At 43.4% G+C, this 13481-nt stretch overlaps 1 protein-coding gene across 1 annotated transcript; it reads right to left on the bottom strand.

Annotated features, from left to right (window-relative positions):
* Positions 1-463: 463 nt before the first annotated feature.
* Positions 464-4164, bottom strand: LOC104996127 (melanoma antigen preferentially expressed in tumors-like). The gene is made up of 3 exons (XM_010850251.1): positions 3878-4164; positions 2721-3293; positions 464-1037 (listed from the first exon to the last, which is right to left on the bottom strand). The coding sequence occupies exons 1-3, from the start codon at positions 4162-4164 to the stop codon at positions 464-466; spliced, it is 1434 nt and encodes a 477-aa protein (XP_010848553.1).
* Between the last annotated feature and the right edge of the window lie 9317 nt (positions 4165-13481).

The following is a 13481-nucleotide window of genomic DNA, read 5'->3' as shown; positions in this document are numbered from 1 at the left end:
ACAGAATAAAGAATGGGTGAAAATGGTAGTTTCAGAAACTCTGAATTTTTTTTTTCAATCGGCATCTGGAGATTCCTGCAATGTAAAGTAAGGAAAAAACAAAAAGATGATACATGGAGGGCAGCAGTTGGTTTATACTGAGCATCTCTTTATTTCTGATTATTTCTTTACAATCATCTACCCAGGGATAGCTCCAACATGTGGGTCACAAGCTTGAATCCACCTTCAGAAGTTTAGGTTTATAATTCTTACTCTGTAGGACACATGTACACAAATTTCCATTACTGCTCAGCATCAGCTATTCCCTCTGCAGTCCTGCACCCCTGCAGGATCACTTTCCCTTTTTACATTCACACTGAGCAAATGTCTGAAACCATGGGTCTCTTTTCCCTTCACAAAGTACCAGTAATATAGATTTCAGTTTCCAAATGCTCAGAAGAAAGCTTCTGATCGATGCACCCAACTAGGCAGAGGTGTTACTGCCATATGTGATGGGCTCAGGATGATTGAATGTGTCCTCTCCACAGTGAGGACAGGGGCTGGAACTAATCCAGATGGTCCTGGGACGTCCCAAGTCCTTCAGAATCTCAAGCAGTTCAGCTCGACACTGAGCAAGTCTCCCCATTTGGAGGATTCCCAGAGAGCTGAAACTCTCCTGAGGGACAGGGTACAGTTCTTGACATAAACTGGGCAGCGCCGAGGTGTGTCGAAGCATCTTATCCATGATGGCCATGGAGAGGAAGTTTCCACGTATGCTAAAGAAATTAAGCTGGAAACAGTGGCTCAGGGCAGGCAGGATGGCCTCAAGTTGCGAATCCATGATCCCACACTGATCTAAGTACAGTTCCTGGAGGGTGGCTGCAACTTTCTCCAGCAGACCTGGAAGGAGCTTAGGACTAGAGTAGGTCAGGGTGACACCACTCAGATCCAGGCCCTTTAGCTGACTGATATTCGGACACTGGGAAAGATGGATCAAGTCTGAATTCGTAAGGAGGCAGTGAGTTATTCCAAGGGTGTCCAAGGGGTTTGTCAGGCACCTGGGGAGAAGTAGAATTATAATGTCTTAAAAACTGGGGTGGAAGGTGACCTCAAGGTGAGAGACAAGAAATTTGCTAAAGGCCAAGGGTGGTCTGTCCATCTGATAATGATCATTACCCAGAATTCCCAGTCTCATTTAAGCCTGAGTCCTTTAACCTTCACAGTATGTCTGGATCAAGTTCACAGAACCTGGAAAACTCTCTTTCCTCATCTATGTAGTAGAGTAAAACACATTCCACTTCCTTATGAGTATGAATGAAGATCATAGAATGGACTAGAACAAGCTCACAGCAGAGCCCGACATCTTGTCTCAATCAACAATGGGCATCACTGAATGTTAATAGTAAGAGACATACTTAAAATGCTTCCTACTCAGATTTCCTTCCACCCATGCTTGGGCCCCAGGCATACCCAGAAGCCAGGTGAGGTTTCTGGGTGACATGCATAGAGGACCAGTCTGGGCAAGGCCTCACAACATCCCATGAAGATGGCAGTTTGCAGGGTCTCACTTACATCCCTGCATTAGCTGCAGGCCATCTACCAGCTTTTATGATCCCTTTGGCTCCTATTCTACTACTATCACCTCCAGAATCATGCATTTCCCATATATCAATTATCTTATCTGGAGCAAAAAGCCTTTTACAGACAGGGAATTTGAGACAGGCTTGTTGTGATCACAAAAGTGTTAAGCACAGAACTTTGGTTTAGAAATGTTCAAACATGGAGTTTTCCCTCTTTAATTTCCCCTTCTCTTACCTATTTTCAAGTCATCTAAATTAAGATATCCCTTCTTAAGGAAGAAATCATATACCCAACCACTAGATCCTAAAGCTTAGTCTATAGAGCTACCTACAAGGTGTCCCTTTCCAGAGCCTCTATCCAGCTTGAACACCTACCTTGATTTGGGTGGTTATGTGACACCACAGTTCAGAATAGAACAGCAAAGGAGAAAGTATGCTTGACATTCTAGAGGGTTTTGGTTCTTTGTTTTTTTTGACCAATAAATAAAGTGTGGCTTTTTTTTTTTGAATAGTCTGTGCATGGCCTGCGCATGGCCTGCGTTCTTGACCCTTTAGCACCTTCTCCCAGTCAGTGCACCTGAGGCTTCTGTGGCAGGGGGTTGTCATTCCCCTCCTAGGGTGCCTGAACTCTTTCCCCAGGGGCTAGGCACAAAATATCAAGTAGGAGCTTTTGCTCCTTGCTTCTAAACTTTGCCAGCCACTGTGCCTCAACCTCTGCATGTCCCCCTACCCCGACCTTTCTTCTGATGTAGATAAAGAAATACTGCAAGCCTATATCTTATAGCCCTCCTGTAATTTGGAGGGCTATGAAAATTTTGAGGAGAAGGGGGTGACAGAGGTTGAAATGGTTGGATGGCATCATCAACCTAATGGACATGAGTTTGAGCAAACTCCAGGAGATAGTGAAGGACAGGGAAGTATGGTGTGCTGCAGTCCATGGGGTCACAAAGAGTTGTACATGACTGAACGACTGAACAACAGCACGAAAATTCTAGGGAAATTCTCCTTTGATACCCTATCCTGTTTTCCCTGCCCTGGCCCCTGGGCTCTAAGAGTGCAAGCTTCCCCAACTCAGATACCAGTGAAACCGAGTTCTGTGCCTGGAGGGGAGGGGGGTGGTGAGTTGTGTTCACTGTTACCTGGCCAGTGGTGCACACTCACCTGAGCATCTGGTCCAGGCATCCTTCCAGGAAGAAGGCAGATTCCAGAAAGAGATCCTGGAGGTAGTGCAGCCTGAGGAACTGAGAAGTAATTTGGACAACATGCTGCTCCTCCTGATCTTCAAGTGTGGATATGTCTGTGTGAGAGAGAAGGAGTCTCTGCATATTGCTCATCTGGCCCAGGAGAGGAGCAAACACAGCCAGGCTGGACAGCCGCCAGGTACAATGTACTCGCACCTCCTCAACACAGTCCAGCTGCACCATACTCAGGATCTTCATAATATTGTCTCTGGGCATTGACTCTATCTTTAGTTTCTTACAGCACAGGTGTATGGAAGCTTTTCTCTCCTCCACCCATCTCATGAGGTAGGCGAGGAATCCATCCATGGTCCTTCCATTGATGTGAAGTTCTATGAACACCTCCAAGGGACCCAAAGTCTGATGTGTCCTTGGCCTCTTCTTAGCCACTGGTTCTTCTAATGAGCTTGAGGACACCTGGACACTGGATCCAGACCACATTCTCCAGAAGTCCTGGCCAGTATTTCTTAAATCCAGCACTTGCAGTTTGCACCTCCTGTGGGGGGAAGAGTAGATTGGTAGAGATGGTTTCAAGATCCACCAAAATAAAACCACAGCCTCAGAATTTAGGCGATACTCAGACATCCCACCTGAGCTTTTACTTCACATTCTCGACATTTCCCTCTTCTTCCCTCTCTGCCTCAGTTTCCTGCATCTCCTCTTCCCCTTCCATCTTTCCTTTTATCCACTTCTACACCTTCCTTAAGCATCACCAGAAGGAGGCAGCAGAGAAGGCAATGGCACCCCACTCCAGTACTCTTGCTTGGAAAATCCCATGGATGGAGGAGCCTGGTGGGCTTGTCTATGGGGTCGCACAGAGTCAGACACGACTGAAGCAACTTAGTAGCAGCAGCAGCAGAAGGAGGCAGAAAGTGTACTTTCAGGTTCCCTTGCATCTTAGGCACTCCTACACTTCCTGAAAACATTTCCCAGAGTGTGTTCAGCAATGGCTAAGTCTCTGTACTTCCTCATTGGCATCATCAGAAGCCTCTGGTCTATCCCTTGGCCATTCACACTCTGACCTCAGCTGTCTCTTCAAAGACTCCCCTGACTCTACCAGTCTACTTCAATCAGACTCACCTGGGTTGATCCTTCTGGGAAAGCAGGACATCAAGTCCATCCAGCATTGCTTGTAACGTTCCCAGGTGAGGCATCTCCATCAGTCCCCCCAGAGGCAGGCGGACAAAGGGCCAAGCTTGCACCATGGCCTTCAGTGTCTCTCTGCAACTCCCATAGAAGGCTTCCATGAAGAGTGGGGGGAAGAGCTCGATGGGCAGATACTCCAGAGCAGAAATGGCCAAGGCCTCATCCCTCAGCAGGCTCAACACTGCTTGGTCCAGGAGTCTGGGTGGATTCCAGATACTCATTCTGACTCTGCTCAAAAAGAATCCTGTGGAAACTTGCAGGGAAGAAGGCAAGCATGAGCACCCTTTCACTGGTATTCCCATTCTTCAGAGGAACCAACTCATAGCCATATCCACTGCTCCCATGGGGCTGGAAAACTCAGGGATCAAACATTGGTGTCCAGCATTACAGGCAGATTCTTTACCATCTGAGCCACGAAGGAAGCCCAGAAGACCCCCAGTTTACCAGAATTTTACTCTAGTTTTCATGGGTGAAAATCCATAATGCTGCTTCTACAGGGACCAGAGCAAGAATTTCATAAGTACTAAGGAGGAAGAAGCCCAAACACTTGCCCATCAATTTCCATTCACTGTTTTGCTTTATTATGATGAACTGGGAAGTGGATACCCCAAGCCTGAAGGCTGACCCTAATTATTTTGGTGAAAACTTTAACACTTTCTTAGGGTCCTGCTGCTGCTGCTGCTGCTGCTAAGTCGCTTCAGTCATGTCTGACTTTGGGCGACCCCATAGACGGCAGCCCTGGAGAGGGCAATGGCACCCCATGCCAGCACTCTTGCCTGGAAAATCCCATGGACGGAGGAGCCTGGTGGGCTGCAGTCCATGGGGTTGCGAAGAGTTGGACACGACTGAGTGACTTCACTTTCGCGCATCGGAGAAGGAAATGGCAACCCACTCCAGTGTTCTTGCCTGGAGAATCCCAGGGATGGGGGAGCCTGGTGGGCTGCTGTCTATGGGGTTGCAGAGAGTCGGACATGACTGAAGCGACTTAGCAGCAGCATAGATGGCAACCCACCAGGCTCCCTCATCCCTGGGATTCTCCAGGCAAGAATACTGGAGTGGGTTGCCATTTCCTTCTCTGATGCATGAAAATGAAAAGTGAAAGTGAAGTTACTCAGTCGTGCCGACTCTTAGCAATCCCATGGACTGTAGCCTACCAGGCTCCTCAGTCCATGGGATTTTCCAGGCAAGAGTCTTGGAGTGGGTTGCCATTGTCTTCTCCTCTTAGGGCCCTAAAACTACTGAATAGAAGCATCATGTGACACAACTCAACCTCCATCCTCAATTCCCACAGTTACTTGAGCTGGAAAGGATGAAGGACAGACCCCTAAAATGAATACCATTTGCACAAACTACATATTTTAAATGACAAGGAATAAAACTCTAAACAGCTGTTTTTATTAAGAGGAAAATCTGCTTGTTTAAGGTAATTGAATTGATATAAACCGAAGGAGAAATCAAAATGTTGAGAAAGAGGCAAAACTACACTGAGAGGCAAAACCAAAATGTTAAATTTGTTCATCGGCAAAGAACTAACTAGGGGACTCCTAGGTGGCGCATGCATGTGTGCTAAGTTGCTTCAGTCACGTCTGACTCTTTGCAACCCCATGGGCTGTTAGTAGCCCACCAGGATCCTCCGTTCATGGGATTCCCCAGGCAAGAATACTAGACTAGGTTGCCATTCCCTTCTCCAGAGGGTCTTCCCAACACAGGGATTGAACCCTCATCTCATTATGTCTCCTGCATTGGCAGGCAGGTTCTTTACCACTAACAAGGTGCAGCAGATGGGGATCCATCTGCCAATACAGAGACATGGGTTCGATCCCTAGTCCAAGAAAATTCCACGTGCTGCAGAGCAACTGAGTCAGTGTGCCATAACTACCAAGCCCACATGCTGCAGTTACTGAAGCCCATGCATCTACAGCCTATGCTCTGAAATAAGAGAAGCCAATGCACTGAAAAGCTTGTGCGCTGCAATCAAGAGTAACCCTTGCTAGGTGCAACCAGAGAAAACCCGAGCAAATGAAGCTAATGGAGACATAGCAACGCCAAAAAACAAAAACAAAAACATGGATAAAGACTAACTAAAAAAATCTCTCCCTGCCATCCTGAGCTATATGACACAATTCAAGACCACTGACCATAGATAAGGTAAGAGAGTCCTTAACTAAGGTCAGTAACTTACCAACTCTGATGTGGTTGTCAGGATGGGCTCAGTCCTAAGACTGGATGAGATCCCAGATAGTAATTCCAGAAGGCAAAGTTTCTGCATCTTTTCTTTGGTGCCTGAGACTTTTAAAGGCCTTTTTAATAACATCTTCCCCCTTGCCCAACTACAAACAGCCAACCAGAAAGTGGTGCCTGATTAGATTCCAGACTGTCCATCAGATTAATCCTGATTGGGTTTTTGCCTATAACCAGTTGAATTGATTGAATCCAATATCATTCAGGAGAGTTTAAATGAGGGGAGGAGAGCCACAGACTCAACCATTGATTCACTCCAGGAACATTGATTGAGTTTTACTATTATTAGGGTGTGTTATAGCCAAGGGTGTGAGACAAGGAAGAAATTATTTCCAGATATTGGATGGGAAATTAGAAAACATCAGTTTGGGAGGGTATTTGGTCAAAATAATAAAAATGTTCCAGAATTAAAACAGCTTCAAATAGATATTAAGAAGAGGTGGCAAGAATACAGAGAAGAACTATACAAAAAAGATCTTCATGACCCAGATAACTACAATGGTGCGATCACTCACCTAGGGCCAGACATCCTGGAATGCGAAGTCAAGTAGGCCTTAGGAAGCATCACTATGAACAAAGCTAGAGGAGGTGATGGAATTCCAGTTGAACTATTTCAAATCATAAAAGATGATGCTGTGAAAGTGCTGCACTCAACATGCCAGCAAATTTGGAAAACTCAGCAGTGGCCACAGGATGGGAAAAGGTCAGTTTTCATTCCAATCCCAAAGAAAGGCAATGCCAAAGAATGTTCAAACTACTGCACAATTGCACTCATCTCACATGCTAGCAAAGTAATCCTCAAAATTCTCCAAGCCAGGTTTCAACAGTATGTGAACTGTGAACTTCCAGATGTTCAAGCTGGATTTAGAAAAGGCAGAGGAAGCACAGATCAGATTGCCAACATCCACTGGATCATCAAAAAAACAAGAGTTCCAAAAAACATCTGCTTCTGCTTTATCGACTATGCCAAAGCCTTTGACTGTGTGGATCACAACAAACTGGAAAATTCTTAAAGAGATGGGAATACCAGACCACCTGTCCTGCCTCCTGAGAAATTTGTATGGCAGTCAAGAAGCAACAGTTAGAACTGGACATGGAACAACAGACTAGTTCCAAATTGGGAAAGGAGTACGTCAAGGCTGTATATTATCACCCTGCTTATTTAACTTACATGCAGAGTACATCACGTGAAATGCAGAGCTGGATGAAGCACAAGCTGGAATCAAGATTGCAGGGAGAAATATCAATAACCTCAGATATGCAGATGACACCATTCTTATGGCAGAAAGCGAAGAAACACTAAAAAGCCTCTTGATGAAAGTGAAAGAGGAGAGTGAAAAAGCTGGCTTAAAACTCAACATTCAGAAAACTAAGATCATGGCATCCAGTCCCATCACTTCATGGCAAATAGATGGGGAAATAATGGAAACATTGAGAGACTATTTTTGGGGGCTTCAAAATCACTGCAGATGGTGACTGCATCATGAAATTAAAAGATGATTGCTTCTTGGAAGAAAGGCCATGACCAGCCTAGACAGCATATCAAAAAGGAGAGACATTGCTTTGCCAACAAAGGTCTGTCTAGTCAAAGCTATGGTTTTTCCTAGTCATGTATGGATGTGAGAGTTGGACTATGAATAAAACTGAGCACTGAAGAATTGATGCTTTTTAACTGTGGTGTTGGAGAAGACTCTTGAGAGTCCCTTGGACTGCAAGGAGATCCAATCAGTCAATCTTAAAGGAAATCATCCCTGAATATTCATTGGAAGGACTGATGCTGAAGCTGAAACTTCAGAATTTTAGCTGCCTGATTCGAAGAACTGACTCATTGGAAAATACCCTGATGCTGGGAAAGATTGAAGACAGGAGAGGAAGGGGACAACAGAGGATGACATGATTGGATGGCATCACAGACTCAATGGACATGAGTTTGAATAGGTTCCAGGAGTTGGTGATGGATAGGGAAGCCCAGCGTGCTGCAGTCCATGGGGTCGCAAAGAGATGGACATGACTGAGCGACTGAACTGAACTGAATCATTCCCAAAGAAAGCATCATAAACTTATCTATATCAAGTTGTCACTTAGGTGTGGTATCAGAAACACAGCAGATCATGAGGCTATTCAGGGAGCAAGAGTAATGCAACTGGTGATGTGCTTGGTTAACTGGTGATATGCAGGGTTAAGTCATGGTAGCATTTGCCTATAAAGCCATCTGGTCCTGGACTTCTGTTTTTTGGACGCTTTAAAGCCACAGTTTCAATTATAGTACTTATGATTTGGCTGTTTATATTTTCCATTTCTTTCTTTGTGTAGTCTTGGATGGTTGTACCTTTCTAAGAATTTGTCCATTTCTTCTAGGTTGTCCATTTTATTGGCTTATAGTTGCTTTCAGGAGTCTCTTAATTCTGTCCATTTCTGTGGTGTCAGTTGTAACTTCTACTTTATCATTTCTAATTTCATAGATTTGAGTCCTATTGGCTTTTTTCTTGATGAATCTGGCTAAATAAAGGTTTATCAGTTTTTCAAAAAATCAGCTTTTAGTTTCGTTGATCTCTTTTATTGTTTTCTTCATCTCCGTTTCGTTTATTTGTGATCTGATATGATCTTTATCTGATTTTTACTTCTACTAACTTTGGGGTTTGCTTGTTCTTCTCTTTCTAGTTGCTTCAAGTTTAAGGTAAGGTTGTTTATTTGACATTTGTCTTGTTTCCTCAGGTTAGGTTGTGTTGCTGTAAATGTGTCTCTTAGAACTGCTCTTGCTACATTGCATTGCTTTAGATCATTGTGATTTAAAGGTCATTGTCTCTAGGTTTTTTTTTAAATATCCTCTCTGATTTTTTTGGTGATCAATTGGTTGTTTAGTAATGTATTGTTTAGTCTCTACGTGTTTGTGCTTCTTTTTTTTTTTCCATTTTCCCCTGTATTTGATTTCTAATATCATTGCAATATGATCTTAAAAGATGCTTAATATGATTTCAATTTTCTTCAGTTAACCAAGGCTTGATTTGTGGCCAAAGATGTTATCTATCCTGAAGAATGTTCCATGTGAACTTGAGAAGAAACTGTATTCTGTTGCTTTTGGAGGGAATGTTCCACAAATTTCAAGTTCGTCTTGTCTAATGTGCCATTTAAGGCATGTGTTTCCTTATTGATTTTCTCCCTGGATGATCTGTCCATTGTTATCTGTCCGCTGTTAAAGTTCCCACTATTATTGTATTGCTGTTTATATCCTCTGTTATGGCTCTTAGTCTTTGCCTTATATATTGAGGTACTCCCATTTTTGGTGCATATATATTTGCAATTGTTATACCTTCTTCTTAGGTTGATCGCTTATCATTATGTAGTGTCCTTCCTTGTTCTTGTAACAGTCTTTATTCTCTGATGTGAGTATCATTACTGTGGCTTAAAAAAGGCCTGTTGCATAGTCTATTTCTATCCCCTTACTTTCTAGTCTGTATTTGTCCCTAGGTCTGAAGTGGATCTCTTGTAGACAGCACATATATGGGCCCTGTTTTTGTATTCATTCAGCCAATCTATGTCTTTTGATTGGAGAATTGAATCCATTTATATGTAAAGTAATTATTGGTATGTGTGTTCCTATTAACAATTTTTTAATTGTTTTTGATTTGTTTTTGTTGGATTTTTTTCTTCCCTTCCTCTTCTGTTTTCTGCTCTTGTGATTTGATTTGCTGCCTATCTTTAGTGTTGTGTTTGGATTGCTTTTTCTTTTTTTGTTTGTGTGTCTTTTGTAGTTTTTTAGTTTGCAGGTCTCATGAGATTCTGAAGTCTATATATACAAGTTTGTTTTAAGTTATTGGTCCATTGCTTCTCGGCCTTTTGGCTAAGATCAAGTGTAAGTTACTGGTCCCTTTCTCACCTAGAGGAATTCCTTTACCATTTGTTTTGAACAGCTGGTTTGGTGCTGCTGAATTCTTTCAGCTTTTGCTTCAATGTAAAGCTTTTGGTTTCTCCATAAAATCTGTATGAAAGTCTTGATTAGAGCATTCTTGGTTGCAGGTTTTTCCCTTTCATCACTTGAAACATATGCCACTCCCTTCTGACCTGCAGAGTTTCTGCTAAAAATCAGCTGATAACCTTATGGTGATTCCTTTGTGTGCTGTTTGTTGCTTTTAATATCTTTTCTTTGTCTTTAATTTTTTTTCAGTTTTACTAATATATGTTGCCACATTCTTCCTTGGTTTCCTACTGTATGGGACTCTGTGATTCCTGGACTTTAGTGAGTATTTCACTTCTCATGTTAGTGAAGTTTTCAGTTATAATCTCTTCAAATACTTTCTCAGGAACTTTCTCTTTTCCTTCCTCTACTGGGACCCCAATAATGCGAATGTTGGTCCATTTAATGTTGTCCCAGAGGTCAACATTGTCTTTGTCCTCTTTTCTTTTTATTCTTTTTCCTTTATTCTCTTCTGTGGCAGTGATTTCCACCTTTCTGTCTTCTGGCTTACTTATTCATACTTCTGCCTAAGTTACTCTTAGGTAACAGACTTCTTCTAGTGTATTTTTTTCATTTCACTTATTACATTGTTATCTCAGTGTGTGCTTTAAATCTTTTAGCTCCTTGTTAAACATTTCTTGTTTCTTCTTGATCTATGCCTCCATTCTTTTTCTGAGATTTTGGGTCATCTTTACAATCATTACTGTACATTCTTTTTCAAGTTGACTATTGCCAACAAAGGTTCGTCTAGTCAAGGCTATGGTTTTTCCTGTGGTCATGTATGGATGTGAGAGTTGGACTGTGAAGAAGGCTGAGCACCGAAGAATTGATGCTTTTGAACTGTGGTGTTGGAGAAGACTCTTGAGAGTCCCTTGGACTGCAAGGAGATCCAACCAGTCCATTCTGAAGGAGATCAGCCCTGGGATTTCTTTGGAAGGAATGATGCTGAAGCTGAAACTCCAGTACTTTGGCCACCTCATTCGAAGAGTTGACTCATTGGAAAAGACTCTGATGCTGGGAGGGATTGGGGGCAAGAGGAGAAGGGGATGACAGAGGATGAGATGGCTGGATGGCATCACTGACTTGTTGGACGTGAGTCTGAGTGAACTCCGGGAGTTGGTGATGGTCAGGGAGGCCTGGCGTTCTGTGATTCATGAGGTTGAAAAGAGTCGGACACGACTGAGTGACTGATCTGATCTCCTCTTCATTTAGTTCCTCTTGTGAGTTTTATTTTGTAACTTCATTTGCAGTATATTTCTCTGTTGTTTCATTTTGTTTAACTTTCTGTGTTCATGGTCTCCTTTTTGAAAACTGTGGGATTGTAGTTCCTCTTGCTTATGGTGTCTGCCTCTTCAAGGGTGAGGTTGGTCCAGGGACTTCTGCAGGGAGGTGGGGGAGGACTGATTCTTGCCCTCTGGTAGGTGAAGTTGGATCTCTTTCCTCTGATGTGAAGGACCATGTGAAGGACCATGTTTTGAGGTAGCTGTGAGCTCATGTCTTTAGGCTGCTTGTTTGCTGATGGGTGGGGCTGTGTTCCCATCTTTCTGGTTGTTTGGCTTGAGGTATTCCAGCTCTCCTTGTTGTTGTTCAGTCACTAAGTCCTGTCTGACTCTTTGAGATCACATGGACTGCAGTATGCCAGGTTTCTCTGTCCTTCACTATATCCCAGAGTTTGCTCAAACACATGTCCATTGAATCTGGGATGCCATCCAACCATCTCATCCTCTGTTACCCGCTTCTCCTGTCCTCAATCTTTCCCAGCATAGGTGTCTTTTCCAATGAGCTGGCTCTTCACATGAGGTGGCCAAAGTATTGAATCTTCAGCTTCCACATCAGTCCCTCCAATGAATATTAAGAGTTGATTTCCTTTAGGATTGACTGGTTTGATCTCCTTGCTGTCCAAGGGACTCTCTAGTCTTCTCCAGCACCACAGTTTGAAAGCATCAATTCTTTGGTGCTCAGCCTTCCTTATGGTTCAACTCTCACATCTGTACATGACTACTGAAAAAATCATGGCTTTGAATAGACACTAGACAGACCTTTGTTGACAAAGTGATGTCTCTGCTTTTTAATATGCTGTCTCAATCTGTTATAGCTTTTCTTCCAAGGAGCAAGTGTGTTTTAATTTCATGGCTGCAGTCATCGACTTCAGTGATTTTGGAGCCCAAGAAAAGAAAATTTGTCACTGTTTCTACTTTTTCACCATCTATTTGCCATGAAGTAATGGAATCAGATGCCATGATGTTAGTTTTTTGAATGCTGAATTTTAAGCCAGCTTTTTCACTCTCTTCTTTTACCTTCATCAAGAGGCTCTTTAGTTGTTCTTCACATTCTGCCATTAGGGTGGTATTATTTGCATATCTGAAGTTGTTGATATTTCTCCTGGCAATCATGACTCCAGCTTGTGATTCATCCAGCCTGGCATTTTGCATGATGTACTCTGCATATAAGTTAAATAAGCAGGGCCCTCTTATACAGTCTTGACATACTCCTTTCCAAATTTTGAGCCAGTCCATTGTTACAGTCTATTGGGTGGGGCCAAGGCTTGGGGCCAAAATGGGGACCTCTGGGAGAGCTCATGCCAACTGATACTCTCTGGGTCCTCCGCTGCCTGTGTTCTTGTCCCCACAGTGAGCTACTGACAACCTGTACTCACCCAGCAGATCTCCAAGTGCCCTAGTTAGGTCTACCCTGATTCTTATGGAGGTATTACTATGTGCTGTGTCACAGTTCTTGTGAGTTCTTATGTGCATCCCCCAAGAGAGGAGAATCAGTTTCTCCAAGCCCTGTTGTGCTCCTGCACTCAGGTGCCACTGGCACTCAAAGCCAAATGTTCTGCCAGTAAGAACTCTTGATTCTTGTCCCTCATATTGTCTTGGAGGGCTTTTTTTTTTTTTTTAATGTGGCAATGTCACTGTGTAGACTGTGTGGGTTTAATATTTTTTGGTGCAAAAGCTGTTTTTAGTACGTATATCTGCCTCCTCTTTCCTCTGTGTATGAAGGCCATTATCCTATTGAAAAGAAGTGTGACTGAGGTCATGGTGACCTGAGCCTGCACTGGATATTAAGCAGAACTGCCCCCTTGCTCTGGGGTTGTCACTGCCCTGTCAGGGGCAGAGTTTGCTCTCTAGTTGTTTGAGTTCACTTCAGTTCAGTTCAGTTCAGTTCAGTCACTCAGTCGTGTCTGACTCTTTGCAACCCCATGAATCGCAGCACACCAGGCCTCCCTGTCCATCACCATCTCCCGGAGTTCACTCAAACTCACGTCCATCAAGTCAGTGATGCCATCCAGCCATCTCATCCTCTGTCGTCCCCTTCTCCTCCTGCCCCCAATCCCTCCCA

The sequence above is a fragment of the Bison bison genome, unplaced genomic scaffold, assembly GCF_000754665.1.
Source record: "Bison bison bison isolate TAMUID 2011002044 unplaced genomic scaffold, Bison_UMD1.0 scf7180017864289, whole genome shotgun sequence".
In the NCBI taxonomy this organism is placed as follows: Eukaryota; Metazoa; Chordata; class Mammalia; order Artiodactyla; family Bovidae; genus Bison; species Bison bison.
This window is presented reverse-complemented; position numbering and strand designations above follow the sequence as displayed.